This window comes from Culex pipiens, chromosome 3, assembly GCF_016801865.2.
Source record: "Culex pipiens pallens isolate TS chromosome 3, TS_CPP_V2, whole genome shotgun sequence".
NCBI lineage: Eukaryota > Metazoa > Arthropoda > Insecta > Diptera > Culicidae > Culex > Culex pipiens.
This window is the reverse complement of record NC_068939.1, coordinates 152,017,878-152,042,074: the sequence shown is the minus strand read 5'-3', so window position 1 is coordinate 152,042,074 and position 24,197 is coordinate 152,017,878. Positions and strand designations below refer to the sequence as shown.

General features: G+C 42.8%; 1 protein-coding gene across 1 annotated transcript; it reads left to right on the top strand.

Annotated features, from left to right (window-relative positions):
• Positions 1–23,593, top strand: LOC128093404 (uncharacterized; the record flags this gene model as incomplete). Its single annotated transcript, XM_052710002.1, has 3 exons — positions 1–72; positions 8,538–8,600; positions 23,543–23,593. Coding segments are annotated over 3 exons (186 nt in total), but the record flags the coding sequence as incomplete, so codon positions are not given.
• Between the last annotated feature and the right edge of the window lie 604 nt (positions 23,594–24,197).

Here is a 24,197-nt window from a genome sequence, read left to right as displayed (position 1 = left end):
ACACAATCATCAACTCAATCTCACAACAACTCACATCCAATCTCACTCAACTCAACAACACAACATCTCACACTCACATCAACAATCTCACACTCACACTCACACTCAACACTCACTCACAATCTCAACTCACACACTCACTCAAACTCACTCACTCACACAACTCACAACTCAAACTCACACACACTCATCAACTCACACTCAATCTCAACTCACCACATCTCACACACACAACTCACACTCAACTCACATCTCCAACTCACTCAATCACTCACAATCTCAACAACATCACTCTCACACAACTCAACAACTCACATCTCACTCACTCACACTCAATCTCAACTCACACACTCATCAATCTCAACTCAACTCACACACAACTCATCTCACTCACTCACATCTCACACAACTCAAACTCACATCACTCCAACTCAACTCACAACTCACACTCAACAACTCAACTCAAACTCACACACTCACAATCTCAACACTCAACTCTCAACTCACAACTCACCAACACACTCACTCACAACACACTCACAACTCACACTCACACTCACTCACACTCACAACACCACTCAAAATCTCACTCATCAATCACTCACAACTCCACTCAACTCACAAATCTCAACACACATCTCACACTCATCTCAATCACTCACTCACAATCTCAACACCACTCACACAACTCACTCAAACAATCAATCTCACTCAAATCTCACACACTCAACATCTCAAATCTCAACTCACTCACTCACTCACTCACTCAATCTCAACAACTCACTCACACTCCACTCAACATCTCAACTCAACTCACACAACTCACTCAACTCAACACTCAACTCACTCAACATCTCAACAACTCATCTCACTCAATCTCACTCACACACACACTCATCTCAACACTCAAATCTCAACTCATCTCACTCAACACACTCACACTCACAACTCACTCAACACTCACACAACATCTCACATCTCACACACAACAACTCAACTCAATCTCACACACTCACTCAAACACTCACACACATCTCAACTCATCACACTCACACTCACTCAACTCACTCAACACATCTCACATCACACAACAACTCAAATCTCACACACTCATCATCTCAACTCACTCCACTCACCACTCAACTCAACTCAACATCTCACTCAACTCACACACTCACTCACTCAACTCACATCTCAACTCACTCACTCACTCACCAACATCTCACAACAATCTCAACACAATCTCAACTCACTCAACAACTCACTCACTCACACTCACTCAACTCAACTCACATCACAACTCACACAACTCAACTCACAACACTCACACTCACTCAACACTCAAACTCAATCTCACTCAACCACAATCTCCAACTCAAACATCTCACTCAACTCACTCAATCTCAAACAACACACACACTCAATCTCACTCAATCTCACAATCTCACTCACTCACTCACACCACTCACACTCACACTCAATCTCACAACACTCACACATCAAACAAACTCACACACAACTCACACTCAATCAACTCACTCAACCACAACAACATCTCACTCAACATCATCACAACTCAATCTCACACTCAATCTCACTCACTCACTCACAACACTCATCTCACAACACAACTCACAACTCACAACTCACTCACAATCTCACAACTCACTCACACACAACTCACTCACATCTCACTCAACTCAATCTCACAACTCACAACTCACACTCACTCAATCAACTCACAACTCAATCTCACTCAACACTCACTCAATCTCACTCACACAAACTCACACACTCAAACTCAATCTCATCACTCAACTCAAACTCTCACTCAACAACTCACACTCACTCAACTCACTCAATCTCAACACACTCAACTCACACACTCACACAACTCATCTCAATCTCAAACTCACAACTCACTCACAACTCAACTCACAACTCATCAACTCACTCACACACTCAACTCAACACTCACACACTCACACTCAACATCTCACAACTCACTCACACTCAATCTCACATCTCACTCAACTCAACTCAACTCATCAACTCACTCTCAACTCACAACAACTCAATCTCAACTCAATCACTCAAACTCAACTCAAACTCATCTCACACACTCAATCTCACACAACTCAACTCAACTCAACTCACTCACCAATCACACTCACAACACTCAACTCAACTCAAACTCACACTCACTCACACAACTCAATCTCAAACACTCACACTCATCTCAACACTCACTCAACATCTCAATCTCACATCAACTCACACTCATCTCACACTCATCATCTCACACAATCTCAACTCACAACTCATCAACTCACACTCAACTCACTCACTCAACAACAACTCACCATCACTCATCTCAACATCACTCACACACAAACTCACACAACTCACTCAACATCTCAACTCACTCAACTCACACTCACTACTCAATCTCACTCACACATCTCACTCAACTCACACTCAACTCACTCAACTCAATCTCACTCACACACAATCACAACAACTCACACACTCACTCAATCACTCACAACTCACAACTCAACTCACTCACTCAACTCACACTCACACACACTACATCAACTCATCAACTCCACTCACTCAATCAACTCACACACTCAACTCAACACACTCAACTCACTCAACTCAACTCACTCACTCACCAACTCAACTCAACTCAAATCTCAACATCCTCAATCTCACACACTCACACTCACTCACACAACTCAACACACAACTCACTCAACTCACACTCAACTCAACTCAACTCACCAATCTCACTCACTCAACTCATCTCACACTCAACTCACAACTCAACTCAACATCTCAACAACACATCTCACATCTCACACAACTCACTCACAACTCACTCACACTCAACTCACACACTCACTCACACTCATCAACACTCAACTCACAATCTCACACTCAACTCAACTCAACTCAACTCAACTCAACTCACACTCAACATCTCACACTCAACAATCTCAACTCACTCATCACACTCAACTCACTCACTCAAACTCACAACCACTCAACTCAACACACAACACTCACATCTCACATCAACTCAAACTCACTCACTCAACATCTCACTCACAACTCAACACACTCACAACTCAAACTCAACTCACACAAACTCACTCAACACAACACTCACTCAATCTCACTCACACTCAACTCACTCAATCTCAACTCAACTCACACAACTCAACTCACTCAATCTCAACACTCACTCATCTCAAACTCACAATCACACACTCACTCACACACACTCAAATCTCACTCACACTCAAACACATCTCACTCACTCACTCAAACACTCACTCACAATCTCAAACTCACACTCAACACTCACTCACAATCTCACATCTCACTCACACAATCTCACTCAACTCACACACTCAACTCAACTCACACTCAACCACTCACAATCACATCTCACAACACACAACTCACTCAATCTCACTCACACTCAAACATCTCACACACTCACTCACACTCACAATCTCACACACTCAACTACTCATCTCACACTCACACACAACTCAAACTCACTCAACACTCAATCTCACACAACACACAATCATCTCACAACTCACTCAACACTCACTCACACAACACACTCACCACAACTCACAAACTCACTCACAATCTCACTCAACTCACAACATCTCACAACTCACACTCACTCACACAATCACACTCACTCACTCATCACCACACTCACCACAACTCTCAACACACTCACTCACACTCAATCTCAACACAACTCACATCTCACAACATCAACTCACACACAACACAACTCACTCACAACACTCAATCAAACTCACTCACTCAAATCTCACTCAACACTCAACTCAACTCACTCATCTCACAAATCTCACACTCAACTCAACATCACACTCAAACTCAACACTCAATCACACACATCTCACAACCACTCAACAATCTCACTCACAATCTCAACTCACACAATCTCACATCTCACACACTCAACACTCAATCTCACACTCACTCAAACTCAAACACAACTCACATCACTCACACATCACAACTCAACTCACACATCTCACTCACAAACTCACTCAAACTCACTCAACACTCAACTCACTCAACTCAACTCACACTCAACACAATCTCACTCACACTCAACACATCTCAACTCAACTCACACAACTCACACTCACTCAACTCACACTCAACTCACTCACACTCAACTCACAACTCACTCACACACACATCTCAACTCACACAACTCACACTCACAACTCACAACTCATCTCACAACTCACACAATCTCACTCACACACTCACACTCAACACACACAATCTCAAACTCACACTCAACTCACATCTCACAACAACTCACAACACATCTCACAACTCAAATCTCACACTCACATCTCAACTCACATCTCACTCACTCACTCACAACTCAACTCACATCACTCACAACTCACTCACACTCAACTCACAACTCACACAAACTCAACATCTCAACTCACTCACAAACTCACTCAACTCAACTCAAACTCACTCAATCTCACACTCAACACACTCACACTCACACAAATCTCACACTCACATCCAACTCACACTCACTCACAAACTCACAACTCACACTCATCTCACTCACACACATCTCACTCAAACTCACTCACACAACTCAATCTCAACTCACACTCAAATCTCACTCACACAACATCTCACATCACCACTCACAACTCACTCAAACTCACACACTCAATCAACTCACTCAACTCAATCAACATCTCACACACACTCATCTCAAACTCACACCAACTCTCAACATCTCACTCACAACTCACACTCACACTCAACTCACAACACACTCAACTCACACTCACAACACTCCTCAACTCAACTCACACACACTCAACTCACCATCACACACACTCAACTCAACTCACACTCACAAATCTCACTCAACTCACTCATCTCAACTCACTCATCTCACACTCACACACTCACAACACTCACTCACACTCAAACATCTCACACTCAACACAACTCACAACAACTCAACACACTCACATCTCACTCAACTCACTCAACTCACAACTCACTCACACAACTCACACTCACAATCTCAACTCAACAATCTCACACATCACACTCAACTCAATCACAACTCACATCACACTCACTCAACACTCACTCACAAATCAAACTCATCAAACTCAATCTCAACTCACTCACACTCACAACTCACTCAACAACAACTCAACACACACTCACAATCTCAATCTCAATCTCACATCAACTCACTCACACTCAACAACATCTCACTCAACTCAACACACACTCACACTCATCACAACTCAAACTCACACTCAACTCACTCACACTCAACCATCTCAACACACTCACTCAATCTCAACACTCAAACTCAACTCACTCACACTCAATCTCAACACAAACTCACTCACACACACTCAAACTCTCACATCACTCACACTCATCTCAAATCACTCATCACTCATCTCAAACTCACACACACTCAACATCAAAACTCACCACATCTCACTCACACACACAACATCTCACACTCACACTCACACAACTCACACTCAACTCACTCACTCACACTCAAACTCAACATCTCACACACACACAATCTCAACTCACACAATCTCACCTCACATCTCACACTCAACATCTCAACTCTCAACAAACTCATCACACTCACTCAAACACTCAACTCACACAATCTCAACACTCACACTCAATCTCAACTCACACTCACATCACTCAACTCAACACTCAATCAACATCACTCACAACTCACTCATCTCAACACACACTCAATCTCACACAATCTCACTCACACTCACTCAATCTCACACTCAACTCACAACTCAACACAACTCAACAACTCACTCATCTCACTCACTCAACACACACAACTCAATCAATCACACACACTCAACTCAACTCACAACTCAACTCAAACACATCTCACACTCACTCACTCATCACTCAAACTCAACATCTCACACAAATCTCAACAATCTCAACTCACACTCAACTCAACCACACACTCACACACAAACTCACCAACACTCACAAACTCACATCTCACTCACTCAAACTCACTCAACCAACTCACACTCACTCAACTCAATCTCACAAATCTCAACACTCAACACTCACTCACACAACTCACTCAATCTCAAATCTCATCACAACTCACTCACATCTCACTCAACACTCAACTCACAACTCACTCACACTCAACACTCAACTCAATCAACTCAAACTCAACTCACACAACACTCACTCACAACAACTCACTCAACTCACAACTCATCAACTCACACTCAACTCACCTCACTCACTCAAACTCACTCAACTCCACACAACTCACTCACACACTCATCACTCAATCACCATCACAATCTCAACAACTCACACTCACAACACATCTCACATCTCACACACTCACTCAACACTCACACACTCAATCTCACACTCAACTCACAACTCACACTCACTCACAACATCTCATCTCAACTCACACACTCAAACACACTCAACTCACACAAACTCAACTCACTCAATCCACTCAACTCTCACACAACTCACAACTCACACTCAACAATCTCAAACTCACTCACACTCACACACTCAACATCTCACACTCACTCTCAATCTCACAATCAACTCACTCAACAACTCATCCAATCACACTCAAACACTCACAACTCACTCACACAATCTCACTCACACAAAACTCACTCACACTCACACAACTCACTCACACTCAACAAACTCTCAACAACTCAATCTCCACTCACAACTCACTCAACTCACATCTCACATCACACTCAATCTCAACTCACAACTCACACTCAACTCACACAACTCACACAACACACTCACTCAATCTCACACACTCAACTCACTCAACCAAACTCACATCAACAACTCACACTCACACTCAACTCACACCACACTCACTCACACTCACTCATCTCAACTCAATCACTCACAACTCAACTCACAATCACTCACAATCTCACTCAAAACTCACATCAACTCACTCACAACATCTCACAACTCAACTCACTCAACTCAACACTCAACACACTCAACACTCACATCTCAACTCACAACATCTCACAACACTCACATCTCACCTCAACACACTCACATCAACTCACATCACTCACACACTCACAACTCAACTCACAAACTCAATCTCACACATCTCATCACACTCACACACAACACTCAACTCACTCACCAACTCTCAACTCAACTCACAACTCACTCACACTCACAATCTCACAACACATCTCACACTCAACTCATCTCAACTCACTCACACTCACACTCAAACTCACTCACACACTCAACTCAACACACTCACAACATCTCACACTCAACACACTCAACTCACACAACTCACACACAATCTCACTCACAACTCACACACTCACTCAACTCAACACACATCTCACACTCACTCACTCACTCAACACTCACACAACTCACTCAACTCAACTCAATCAACAATCTCACAACTCAACTCACATCTCAACACTCAATCAAATCTCACACAACTCAACTCAACTCACTCAACTCACACTCACATCTCACACACAACTCAACTCACTCACACACTCAACTCAACATCTCAACTCAATCTCAACACTCAACTCACTCAACATCTCAACATCAACTCAACTCACAACAACTCACACACACTCACACTCACTCAACTCAACACTCAATCTCAACACACTCACTCACAACTCACACTCAACACTCACACATCTCAACAACTCACTCACACACTCAAACTCACTCAACACTCACTCAACTCAACTCACTCACACATCTCACTCATCACTCACACTCACACTCACAATCAACACACAATCTCACACTCAACTCACACTCACACACACTCAATCTCAACTCAAATCTCAACTCAACAACACTCACTCAATCTCACACTCAACTCACTCATCAACTCACAAACCACACTCACAACTCAATCTCACTCAACTCACTCAACAATCTCACACTCACTCACTCAATCACTCACACTCAACTCAACACTCATCACATCTCACTCACTCATCACTCACAATCACACACTCAACTCACACTCAACACTCACAACTCAACATCACACTCAACTCACTCACTCACAACAACTCACTCACTCAACTCACTCAACTCACTCACACTCACACACTCACATCTCACTCAACTCACAACTCAACTCAATCTCACTCAACTCACTCAACTCAACTCACAACACTCAACTCAACTCACAACTCACTCACTCACACATCAACTCAACTCACTCACTCAACTCATCTCACTCAACAAATCCAACTCACTCAATCTCACTCACAACTCACTCACTCATCACCACTCAAATCTCAACACTCACTCACACACTCAACTCAATCTCAACTCACTCAAATCTCAACTCACTCACTCACTCAAACTCAATCTCACAACACTCATCATCTCACACTCAACTCATCACTCAACACTCACACAACTCACAACAATCTCACTCACAACTCAATCAACTCACTCACACACACTCAACTCACTCAACTCAACACTCACACTCACACAACTCAACTCACAATCTCACACACACTCAACTCACTCACTCACTCACACTCAACAACAACTCAAATCTCACTCACTCACTCCACAACACTCAAATCTCATCAACTCACTCAACTATCTCAACTCAACACTCAAATCTCACTCACTCACACAACAACTCAACACACTCACATCTCAACTCACTCACACCAACTCAATCTCACAATCTCACTCACACACACAACTCAACTCAACAACTCACTCACATCTCACAACATCTCAACTCAATCACTCAATCTCACAACAATCTCAACACTCAACTCACTCAAATCTCAACTCACTCACACTCACACTCAACTCAATCTCACAACTCACACTCACTCACTCACAATCTCAACACTCACACAACTCACATCTCACACTCACACTCAACTCACACACTCACTCAACAACTCATCACTCCAACTCATCATCACTCACACAACTCACTCAATCTCAACTCAACATCTCACAACTCAATCTCACTCAACATCAACACTCAATCTCAAACTCACTCAACAACACTCACACTCAACTCAACTCAATCTCAACATCTCACTCAATCCTCAACATCTCACACTCACAACACAACTCACACTCACAACTCACACTCAACACAACTCACAATCTCACACTCACACAATCTCACACACTCAAACTCAACTCACACTCACTCACTCACCAAACTCACTCAACTCACACACTCAATCATCACTCAAACTCAATCTCACACACTCACACACTCACTCACACATCTCACACTCACTCACTCAAAACTCACTCAACTCATCCACTCAATCTCAATCTCAACTCAACATCTCAACTCACACACATCTCAACTCAACTCACACATCAACAACTCAAACATCTCACACTCACTCATCTCAACCACTCAAACTCACCAATCTCACACTCACACTCACACACAATCTCAACTCACAACACTCACTCACACAATCACAACTCAAACTCATCAAACACTCAAATCTCACTCACACACACTCAACACTCACTCACTCAACACAATCTCAAACTCAACTCACACTCAACTCACTCAAACTCACTCACATCTCACAATCTCACACTCACACTCAACTCACATCACAATCTCACAAACTCACTCAACTCACTCAACATCTCAATCTCACAACTCACACTCAATCTCATCACTCAACTCACTCACATCACTCTCAATCTCACACTCATCTCACAACTCAAACTCAACTCAACACAACAACTCACACACTCACTCATCACTCACACTCACTCAACACAACACTCAATCTCAACAACTCACACTCAACACACTCACTCAACTCACACACTCACAACTCACTCACAATCACACTCAATCTCACTCATCACTCAACAACTCACACTCAATCTCATCAAAACTCAACTCACTCAACTCACACACTCACCAACACTCACTCAAACTCAATCTCACATCTCACTCACTCAACTCACATCATCTCACACAATCTCACAAATCTCACTCACTCACTCTCAAATCTCACTCAACACTCACATCAACTCAATCTCACTCAATCACACTCAACTCACTCACTCAACACTCAACTCAATCTCACACACTCACACACTCAACACTCAACACTCACTCAAACTCTCACAACTCACTCTCACACTCAACAATCTCAACTCACTCACTCACAACTCAATCTCACATCACACTCAACTCAACTCACAACTCACATCTCACACAACTCAATCTCAACTCAAATCTCACTCACACTCAACACTCATCACACTCACACTCACACTCATCTCACAACTCATCTCAACTCACTCAACTCAACACTCACAACACTCATCACTCAATCTCAACTCACAACTCAAATCTCACACTCAATCACTCACAATCTCACACACAACTCACACACTCAAACATCTCAATCTCACACACTCACAACATCACTCACTCACTCACTCAACAACTCACTCACAACTCACACTCAATCTCAACTCACACACATCACATCACTCAACTCATCAACACTCACATCAACTCACAACATCTCACAAACTCAACTCACACTCAACTCACACTCACTCACTCACAATCTCAACTCATCACTCTCAACACAACTCACTCACACAATCTCACACTCACTCTCACAACACTCACACTCAACTCACTCACAATCTCAACTCACTCAACACTCAACTCACACTCAATCTCACAACACACTCACTCAAACTCATCATCTCACACAACTCAACACAACTCAACTCCAACTCACTCAACACTCACTCACACATCTCACAACAACTCACTCACAACTCACTCTCACAAACTCACACTCAATCTCACAACCACTCACTCACTCAATCACTCACTCAACACTCACATCTCACACTCACAACTCAACTCACCACTCATCTCAACATCTCACAACTCACACAACTCAACAACATCTCAACTCACATCTCACTCACATCTCACACAAACTCACACAACATCTCAACTCAATCTCACTCTCATCACTCAACTCAACATCTCAATCTCAACTCACACTCAAACTCATCTCAACACTCACTCAACTCACTCACACTCACATCTCAACATCTCAAACTCACACTCAACTCACTCACACAACTCACTCACTCACCATCTCACACTCAACTCACACACTCATCACACAAACTCACACAATCTCAACTCACTCATCACACTCAACATCTCACACTCACACAAACTCACTCACAATCAACTCACACAACTCACTCAACAACTCAACTCACTCAACTCAACTCACATCACACTCATCAAACTCACACAACTCAATCTCACAACTCAACACTCACTCATCTCACAACTCAACAACTCAACATCTCACTCAAAATCTCACTCAACAATCTCAACACACTCACTCACTCACTCACACACTCAACTCACAAACACAATCTCACACTCAACACTCACTCAATCTCACAACTCACAAACACTCACACTCAATCTCAACTCACTCACACTCACTCAACCAACTCAACTCAACACTCACACTCACTCACATCAACATCTCACAATCAATCTCACTCACAACACTCACTCACACACTCAAACATCTCACTCAACTCACACTCACAACTCAAATCACTCACTCAAATCTCACTCAATCACAACTCACTCACTCACATCTCAACTCACTCATCACTCACACAATCAACACACTCACATCTCACAACACTCAAATCTCAATCACTCACTCAACATCTCACATCTCATCACTCAACTCAACATCACTCACTCACTCAACTCCACTCACACTCAACTCACACACTCACACTCAACTCACAATCTCAACTCATCTCAACATCACTCAACTCAAACATCTCACACACACTCAATCACTCATCTCACACTCAACTCAACACAATCTCACTCACACTCAACACACACTCAATCTCAATCTCACAAACTCACCAACTCATCACTCACTCACTCAACTCACTCACAATCACTCATCCACTCACTCACACTCACTCATCAAACTCACACAACTCACACAACAACTCACACTCAATCTCACAACTCAACTCAAACTCACATCAACAATCTCACTCACTCAACAACACAACTCACACCAACTCACTCACACTACAACCAAACTCAATCTCAACTCAACATCAAATCTCACTCACTCAACACACTCAACTCACTCAAACTCACATCTCACTCAACTCCAACTCACTCACACTCAACTCACTCACTCAAATCTCACTCAACACATCTCACTCATCTCACCAAACTCACACTCACAACACTCATCACTCAAACTCAAACTCACACACACTCACTCACTCACAACTCAATCTCACTCACACAACTCATCAACTCAACTCACACTCACACTCAAATCTCACACTCACATCTCACAACTCACTCAAATCTCAATCAACACTCACTCACTCACACACATCACTCAACACAATCTCACACTCATCACTCAACAACTCACTCATCACACAACATCTCAACACTCAACATCTCACTCACACTCACTCAACTCAATCTCAACAATCATCTCACTCACAAACTCAATCTCACTCAAACACTCACTCATCTCACAACACTCACTCAACATCTCACTCAACTCAACTCACTCACTCACTCAACACTCTCACACTCAACTCAAATCACACTCACTCACATCACAACTCAACTCACTCAACATCTCACTCACTCAACACACTCAATCTCACACACTCACTCACACTCACTCCACTCACACTCACTCAACCAATCTCACTCAACACACTCACTCACTCACAACTCATCAACTCAACATCACAAACTCATCAACTCAAACTCATCACTCACCAATCTCACACACATCTCAACTCAACTCAACACTCATCATCACAACTCACTCAACTCACACAACTCAAACTCAACTCACACTCATCAACACACTCAACTCACTCACACAACACTCAATCTCACACATCATCTCACAACACTCAATCTCAATCTCACTCCATCACAACACTCAAATCTCACTCACTCAACTCAACATCTCAACTCACACTCACACAATCTCACTCACACTCAACACACTCACATCTCAACACTCAACTCACTCACTCAACTCAACACTCATCACAAACTCACTCACACCATCAACTCAAACTCACACACTCACTCAACTCACAACTCACTCAACTCATCTCAAATCTCACACAACTCACAACACTCAACTCAACTCACTCAATCTCAAATCTCAACTCAACACACTCACACTCACTCACTCAATCACTCACACACTCACAATCTCAACTCAACACTCACAATCTCACTCACTCACTCAAATCTCAACAACACAACTCACAATCTCATCACACTCAAACTCAACATCTCACACTCAACTCAATCACATCAACAACTCAACTCAACTCACTCAACTCACCACTCACTCACAATCTCAACACTCAACTCAATCTCACTCACACTCATCTCACACTCACTCACTCATCATCATCTCAACAATCTCAAATCTCAACACAACACATCTCATCACAACTCAACTCACTCACTCAACACTCAACACACAACTCAACTCAAATCTCACTCACTCAACTCACAACTCACTCACAAATCTCACTCAACTCACAATCAAACTCAATCTCAACTCACTCACACACTCAACTCAATCTCACACAACTCACTCACACTCAACTCACAACTCAACTCACACACTCATCACACACTCAACAACTCACAACAATCTCACACTCAATCTCACACAACTCACAACACTCACACTCACTCAACTCACACTCAACTCAACTCAACATCAACACACACACTCAACACAATCTCACTCAACTCACAACTCAACTCAACTCACAATCTCACTCAACTCACTCAACACAACTCACAATCTCACTCACAACAACTCACACACTCAACTCAACTCACACTCAACTCAAACTCACTCAATCTCAAATCTCACTCACTCAACACTCACTCACACTCACTCACATCAATCACACACTCAACTCACTCAACTCACTCATCAACAACTCAACAATCTCACCACTCAATCTCACAACTCACACACTCATCTCACACAACTCAACAATCATCTCAACTCACTCCAATCTCAATCTCACACTCAAACTCAACTCAACTCACATCACTCAATCTCAAACTCACTCACAACACAACAACTCACTCAACTCACAACTCACACTCAACTCACTCACACTCAAACTCACATCTCAACTCACTCACAACAACTCACTCAACACACTCACACAACACATCCACAATCTCACTCTCACTCAAACAATCTCACTCAACAATCTCAACTCACTCAACTCAATCTCACTCACACTCAAATCTCACTCAACTCACAACTCAACTCACACACAACTCACAACTCAATCTCACTCACTCACACTCAAACTCAACTCACTCACAACACTCAATCTCACAACTCACACTCACTCACAACTCAACAATCTCACTCAACTCACTCACACACACACTCAATCTCACACAACTCATCACAACTCAATCTCAACACTCACACTCAACTCACATCTCAACTCAAACTCATCACACACTCACAACAATCTCACACACTCAACTCAACACTCACTCACTCACACAACTCACAACTCACATCATCTCACTCAACAACAACTCACAATCTCATCACACACTCAACTCAAATCTCACATCAACTCATCACTCACACTCACACCAACTCAAACTCACACTCAACACAATCTCACATCTCAACACTCACTCAACTCAACTCAACTCACTCAACTCAACAAATCTCAACTCACACTCACTCAACACTCACTCATCACACATCTCATCAACCAACATCTCACAACTCACACAACATCTCACACACTCAATCTCAACAACTCAACTCAATCTCACTCACTCACAACTCAACTCACAACAACTCAACTCAAACTCACTCAACACATCTCAACTCACAACTCACTCAACTCACACTCAACTCAAACACTCACAATCTCACAATCTCACTCAACATCACACACTCAACACTCACACTCAACTCAACACTCAATCTCATCACTCAACTCACTCACAAATCTCAATCTCACACTCAACACAACTCACTCATCTCACATCACTCACATCCACTCAACTCAAACCACAATCTCACTCAACTCAACACTCAACTCACTCACAACAACTCACTCAATCTCAAATCTCACTCAACACTCAACTCAACACTCACTCACTCAACTCACACACAACATCACTCACAACTCACAACTCACTCAACTCAAACTCAATCTCACACTCACACTCAACACATCACTCAACTCACATCTCATCACTCACTCACTCAAACTCAATCTCAACCATCACAAACTCACTCAACTCAACTCACTCAATCACATCAAACTCATCAAACTCAACTCATCTCACTCACTCAATCTCACATCACACACTCAATCTCAATCTCAACTCACTCAACTCAACTCATCACACACACTCACAATCACACACTCACAACTCACTCACACTCACAACTCACAAACTCACACAACTCACAACACTCACACACTCACTCACTCACACTCACTCAAACTCAAACTCAACTCACTCAATCTCAACTCACTCAACACTCAACTCACACTCACACACTCACTCAACAATCTCAAACTCAACTCAACTCATCACTCACACTCAACAATCTCACACACAACTCATCACACTCAACTCACACTCACACTCACTCAACTCAACCTCACACAACTCACCACACTCACTCACACACTCAACTCACTCAACTCACTCAAACTCACTCACTCAACTCAACTCAACTCAAACTCATCACTCAACAAACATCTCACTCAACACACACTCACTCAACTCATCTCAACTCACTCACACACACACAACTCACTCAACACTCACTCAAACTCACTCACACCAACTCACAACACTCACACACTCAACTCAACTCACTACATCTCACTCACTCACTCAAAACTCAACTCATCTCACACACTCACAACACACTCACAACTCATCTCATCACCACTCAACATCAATCTCACACTCAAACTCAACACTCACTCAATCTCACTCAACAACACAATCTCATCACTCAAACTCAACTCACTCAACTCCTCAAATCTCACACACACACTCAACACTCACACTCATCAAACTCACACTCACAACATCTCACAATCTCACTCAACACTCAACTCAACTCAACATCTCAAACTCACAACAACTCAACTCACTCAACACTCACACACAATCTCACACAACTCACTCTCACTCACAATCACACTCATCAACTCACTCACACAATCTCAACACAACTCACACTCACACTCACATCTCAACTCAACTCAACTCACAACATCACAACACTCACACACAACTCACACACATCTCACAATCTCACACTCATCACACACACTCACTCTCAACTCAACTCACACTCAAACTCAAACTCACTCTCAACAAACTCAACTCACACTCACACACAACTCATCACATCACTCACACAACTCACACTCAACTCACTCACACTCAATCTCAACACACAACTCACTCAACACTCACACTCAATCTCAACTCAACAATCTCAACTCACTCAACTCACACAACTCACTCACACTCAACTCAACAACTCACTCAATCATCAAACTCAACTCATCTCACTCAATCTCAACATCTCACACTCATCACACTCAACACAACTCATCACAACTCATCAACACTCAACTCACAATCTCACACTCACTCACCAACTCATCTCAACTCAACTCACAACTCATCTCACATCTCATCACTCAAACTCACACAACTCACTCAACTCACAACTCAACACTCACAACTCATCAACTCACTCACTCAACTCATCTCACTCACAACAACTCACACACTCACAACTCAATCACTCACACATCTCACAACTCACAACTCACTCACTCACAATCAACTCACTCAACTCAATCTCACACAACTCAAAATCACACTCAACTCACCACAACTCAACACAATCTCACTCAACACTCACAAATCTCAAACTCACTCAATCTCACACAACTCACCACTCAACTCACACTCACAACACTCAATCTCACTCAACATCAACACTCACTCATCAACACACAACCTCACCATCTCACTCAATCAACTCACATCTCAACACAACACTCAATCTCACAACACAATCTCACACTCACACTCAACAACTCACATCACTCACAACATCTCAACAACTCAACACTCAACTCACTCACACTCAAACAAACTCACATCTCACTCAAATCTCAACACACTCACAACTCAACTCAACTCAACTCAACTCAACTCACCACACTCACAACACACTCCAAATCTCACTCAACTCACATCTCACACACTCAACAATCTCACACTCAACTCAACTCACACAACTCACAATCTCACTCACACAACTCACACTCAACACACTCACACTCACACACACTCAACACTCACAATCTCACACTCACAACTCACTCACTCAACTCACACATCACAATCTCAACTCACTCAACTCAAACTCACACTCAACTCACACACATCTCAATCACTCACTCACTCAATCTCAACTCACACACACTCACTCAACCACTCACACAACACACTCAACTCACACAACTCACACTCACACTCACACACTCAACACACACTCAAAACACAACTCACTCACATCTCAACTCAACACTCACTCACACAACTCACACAACATCAATCTCACAACACAACTCAAACATCTCCAAACTCTCACACTCACAACTCACTCACACTCATCAATCTCAACTCACTCACACAACTCAACTCAACCAACTCACTCATCTCACAACTCACACAACTCACTCACATCAACTCAACTCAACTCACCAACTCACTCACACTCAACAATCTCAACTCACACTCACAACTCAACTCACACAACTCACATCATCTCAACAACAATCAACTCAACTCAACTCAACTCAACTCAACTCAACTCAACTCAACTCAACTCAACTCAACTCAACTCAACTCAACTCACAACTCAACTCAACTCAACTCAACTCAACTCAACTCACAACTCAACTCAACTCAACTCACAACTCAACTCAACTCAACTCAACTCAATCTCAACACTCACACTCACACTCACAACATCTCACTCAAACACTCAATCTCACACTCAACTCAACTCAAACTCAACACACAACTCAACAACAACTCACTCATCTCACTCAACTCACTCACACTCATCTCACAACTCACTCACAACACTCAATCTCAACACTCAACTCACACTCAATCTCAAACTCACTCACACTCAACTCAATCTCACTCACTCACACACACTCACTCAACACTCACACTCAACAATCTCACTCAACTCAAACTCACACTCACACACTCAACTCAACTCACTCAACTCAATCAACTCAACTCACACATCAACACACACAAACTCACACTCACAACTCAACTCAACACATCACAACTCAACAACTCACTCAACTCACTCAACAAACTCACTCAACAACTCAACACTCACTCACTCACACACTCACTCACTCAACACTCACACTCACAACTCACTCAACTCACAACACAATCTCACACTCAACTCACTCAACACACTCAACTCAACTCATCACACTCACATCACACTCACATCACACTCACTCACAACTCAAACTCAACTCACACAATCTCAACACAACTCAACATCTCAAACCACTCAACACTCAACTCACTCCACTCAATCAACACACTCAACTCAACACTCACACAATCTCAACTCACACAACAACTCAACTCATCAACTCAACACAAACTCCACAACACACTCACTCAACTCACACTCAACTCACAATCTCACTCACTCAACTCACACAATCTCACTCAACTCAACTCAACTCACTCAACAACTCACACAACTCACTCACTCACACTCAAATCTCACTCAAACTCACAACACTCAACCACTCACTCAACAACTCAACATCTCAAACTCAACTCACACAACACTCACACTCAACCAACTCACTCATCAACTCACTCAAACTCACATCACTCAAACACAACTCACACTCAACTCAACTCACTCAACTCACACACAACTCAAACTCACACAAAACCACACACTCAACTCACTCAACTCACTCAACAACTCAACAAACTCACTCACTCAACACTCATCACACAACTCACATCAAACTCACAACTCACTCACAAACTCACACAATCTCATCACACTCACACACACCAAACTCATCACACAATCTCACTCAATCTCACAACACTCACACAACTCACTCACACTCAACTCAACACTCAACTCACTCACTCACACACTCACTCAACTCAATCTCAACCACTCACTCACACACTCACAACAACTCACAACTCAATCTCACACTCACTCAAACTCACACAACTCACTCAACTCACACTCAACAACTCAACTCACTCACATCTCACAACACCACTCAACTCAAACTCACTCACTCAACTCACCAACTCAACAACTCACTCAATCTCAACACACAACTCACAACTCAATCTCAAACATCTCACACAACTCACACACTCAAACTCATCAACACACTCACACAACTCACACAACTCACTCACACACAATCCACTCACACTCACTCAACTCAACTCACTCACTCAACACAACTCACACTCAACTCACTCACAACTCAACTCACACTCACACAACTCACTCACACTCACAACAAACTCAACACACTCAACATCAATCTCAACTCACTCAACAACTCAATCTCACTCAACTCACAACTCACTCACAACAATCTCACAACTCAACTCACACACAATCTCAACTCACACTCACACATCAACACTCACAAACTCACAATCTCACACACAACTCACTCAATCTCACACACACTCACAAAACTCACTCACACTCACTCACACTCACAACATCAATCTCACTCACAACTCAACATCACACACCACTCAACTCAACACACAACTCACACACTCACACTCAATCAACACACAATCTCACTCAATCAATCTCACTCAACACTCTCAAACACTCACCACTCAAACTCACACATCTCACTCATCACTCAACCATCTCAAACTCAACTCTCACTCAACTCTCACACTCACAACTCACTCTCAACAAACTCACTCAACTCACATCAAACTCACTCAACTCAACACATCTCACTCACTCACAAACTCACACACACTCAACTCAACATCTCACTCACTCACTCACACAACACTCACTCAATCTCACACACACTCACAACTCACTCAAACATCTCACAATCTCACACTCAACTCACTCACACTCAATCTCACACTCATCTCAACATCTCACTCAACACAACTCACTCACTCATCTCAACACTCAATCACTCAACTCACACAATCTCAATCAACTCACTCACTCACACACACATCTCACTCAACTCAACTCACAACTCACACACACAACTCAATCTCACACAACTCAACAACTCACTCACACTCAATCTCAACATCTCAACTCACTCAACACTCACACTCACAATCTCACTCAACATCTCACACACTCATCACCAACTCACACAACATCTCAAACTCAACATCACTCACACAACTCAACCTCAACACAAACTCACACTCAATCTCACACTCACTCACTCACTCAACTCAACAACTCAACTCAACTCACACAACTCACTCAAATCTCACATCTCACAAACATCAAACACAACTCACACTCAACTCAATCTCAAACTCAAAACTCAACACAACTCACAACATCACACTCAACAACTCAATCACTCAAACTCACTCAAACTCAACAACTCACTCACAACTCAAACACTCACACAACATCACAACTCACTCACTCACAACTCAATCTCACATCTCACTCACAACACAACTCACTCATCTCAACTCATCACACACTCACACACAACTCAACACACTCACAACTCACACAACTCACTCAACACAACTCACAACTCATCACTCAAATCTCAACTCACACACACTCAACTCAAACATCTCACTCACTCAACTCATCCTCAAACTCAAACTCACACACACCAATCTCACTCAACTCAATCTCACTCAATCTCACTCAACTCACAATCTCACACTCACACAACTCAACAACTCACTCACACACTCACAAACTCACAATCTCACACTCAACTCACACTCACTCAACAACTCACTCAACACTCACAACTCACCAACACTCACTCACACAACTCAACTCAAACTCAAATCTCACCTCAATCTCAACTCAACTCACAACACTCATCTCAACACACTCAACTCAACACTCACTCAACTCAATCTCACACTCAACATCACTCAACATCTCACTCACATCAATCTCACAATCAACTCACAAACTCACAACTCACATCTCACACTCACAAATCTCAACATCTCACTCAAACTCACACTCACACACTCAACACTCACACACTCAACCTCACACTCACTCATCTCACACTCACACAACTCACTCAATCTCAACTCACACAACTCACAACACACTCAACACAACTCACTCAACTCACTCACTCATCTCAAACTCCAATCAACACTCAACTCACATCACCACACAACTCACACACAACTCAACTCACTCACATCACTCACTCATCACACTCACACTCATCACAAATCTCACACACACACTCAACAACTCATCTCACACACTCAATCTCACTCACCAACTCACTCACACTCAACTCACTCAACATCTCACTCAACTCAAACTCACAACTCACACTCACTCAACACTCAATCTCAACTCAACTCAACACTCACACACAACTCACTCATCACTCCATCCAACTCACAACTCACAATCTCAACTCACAACATCTCACTCACCACTCAATCTCAACTCACATCACACTCACACAACTCACAACTCACTCACACTCAAACAACTCACACTCACACAACTCCACACTCAACTCAACTCACACCAATCTCACTCACACTCAACAACTCACTCAACTCAATCATCAACTCACACAACACAACTCCACTCACACACTCACACAACACATCTCAACTCACACACAACCAACTCACAACTCACACAACACAATCTCAACACAACTCACACACTCACACAACTCAATCTCACACAACCACTACACTCACACCACAACTCAACTCATCCACACACCAACTCAACTCACACTCACTCAACCAAACTCACCACTCACTCAACACTCAACAACAACTCACAACACAATCATCACATCACTCAACTCACACACAACTCACTCCACTCACAACTCAAATCTCACTCAACTCACATCTCTCAACACACACTCAACTCACTCACACAACTCACAATCTCACACTCAATCTCACACTCAACACTCACTCAACACACTCACTCAACACACAACATCTCACACTCAATCTCCACCAATCTCACTCACACACTCACTCACATCTCAACACTCAACTACCTCACCAATCACTCTCAACATCCATCTCATCTCACACACACTCACTCAAACAATCTCACATCACAATCTCACACACTCACATCACTCTCAACTCATCTACAACACACACTCTCACACATCTCACCACTCAACTCAACACACTCAATCACACACACTCACTCAACAATCTCAACTCAACATCACAACCACTCACCACTCACATCACTCACAACTCACAATCTCACACTCATCTCACTCACAACCACACAATCTCACTCACATCTCACTCAACTCTCATCTCACTCACCAACATCTCACCACAAACTCACACTCAACACTCACACAACTCACCACACTCACTCACTCACACTCACAAAATCTCAAATCTCACTCACACACAACTCAAACACACACTCCAACTCACACACATCACACTCAACTCAACACTCACTCACAACTCACAATCTCAAACACACTCAAACTCAACACACACTCAACTCCCAATCTCAACACTCATCTCACACTACTCAACACACTCACACATCACTCACACTCAATCACAACAACTCACTCCACTCACTCAATCTCACAACATCAATCTCACACAATCTCACTCACACTCACACTCACAAACTCACTCAACTCACTCACTCACTCACATCTCACACACAATCTCACACACTCAACTCACTCAACACTCTCAACTCACTCACACTCACAACACTCAACACACCTCACAACTCACCAACTCAACTCACACTCACTCACTCACACCAATCTCCCATCTCATCTCACTCACAACACTCAACTCACCATCTCCACAACAACTCAACTCACACTCACAACTCACTCAAACACACAATCTCAACTCTCACTCACTCACACTCATCTCACTCACAATCTCCCTCATCTCAATCTCACAAACTCCACCACCTCCATCACCACCTCACCTCCACACTCAAACTCACAACACTCAATCCAAACCACACCCAATCACACATCACTCACAAACAAACATCCCCCTCACTCACATCCTCAACACAAATCTCCACTCCCACTTCAAACTCCTTCAACACACAACATACCCACTCAAAATCTCCCTCCTCACAAAACTCACAAACAATCACTCAATCTCTCACCCACTCGCACTTCTCACACATCTCAACTCAACACTCTCGTCTCAAACACTCCTTTTCTCACTCACTCCTCTCCAAGTCTCCACAACCCTCTTCATCACACTCTCCCTCAACATCACCTCCATCAATCTCACACACTCTCCTCACTTCACCCTTCCACTCACCTCACACCTCCTCATCAACTCACTCAACTTCACACCCTCATCATCGCCAAGACTCACTCACATCTCAACATCTCTCCCTATCTCAATCTCACACTTCAAATCCCTCCTCTCAACTTCTCAATCTCCAACGACTCCTCCACAAACAACACTCCTCAACAACAACACTCATCAACCTCAAAACACTCAATACTCCACCAAACATCTTCCGACCTCTCACTCAAACGAACTCACTCTCATCAATCGCACACCTCAACAACCTCCTCCTCCT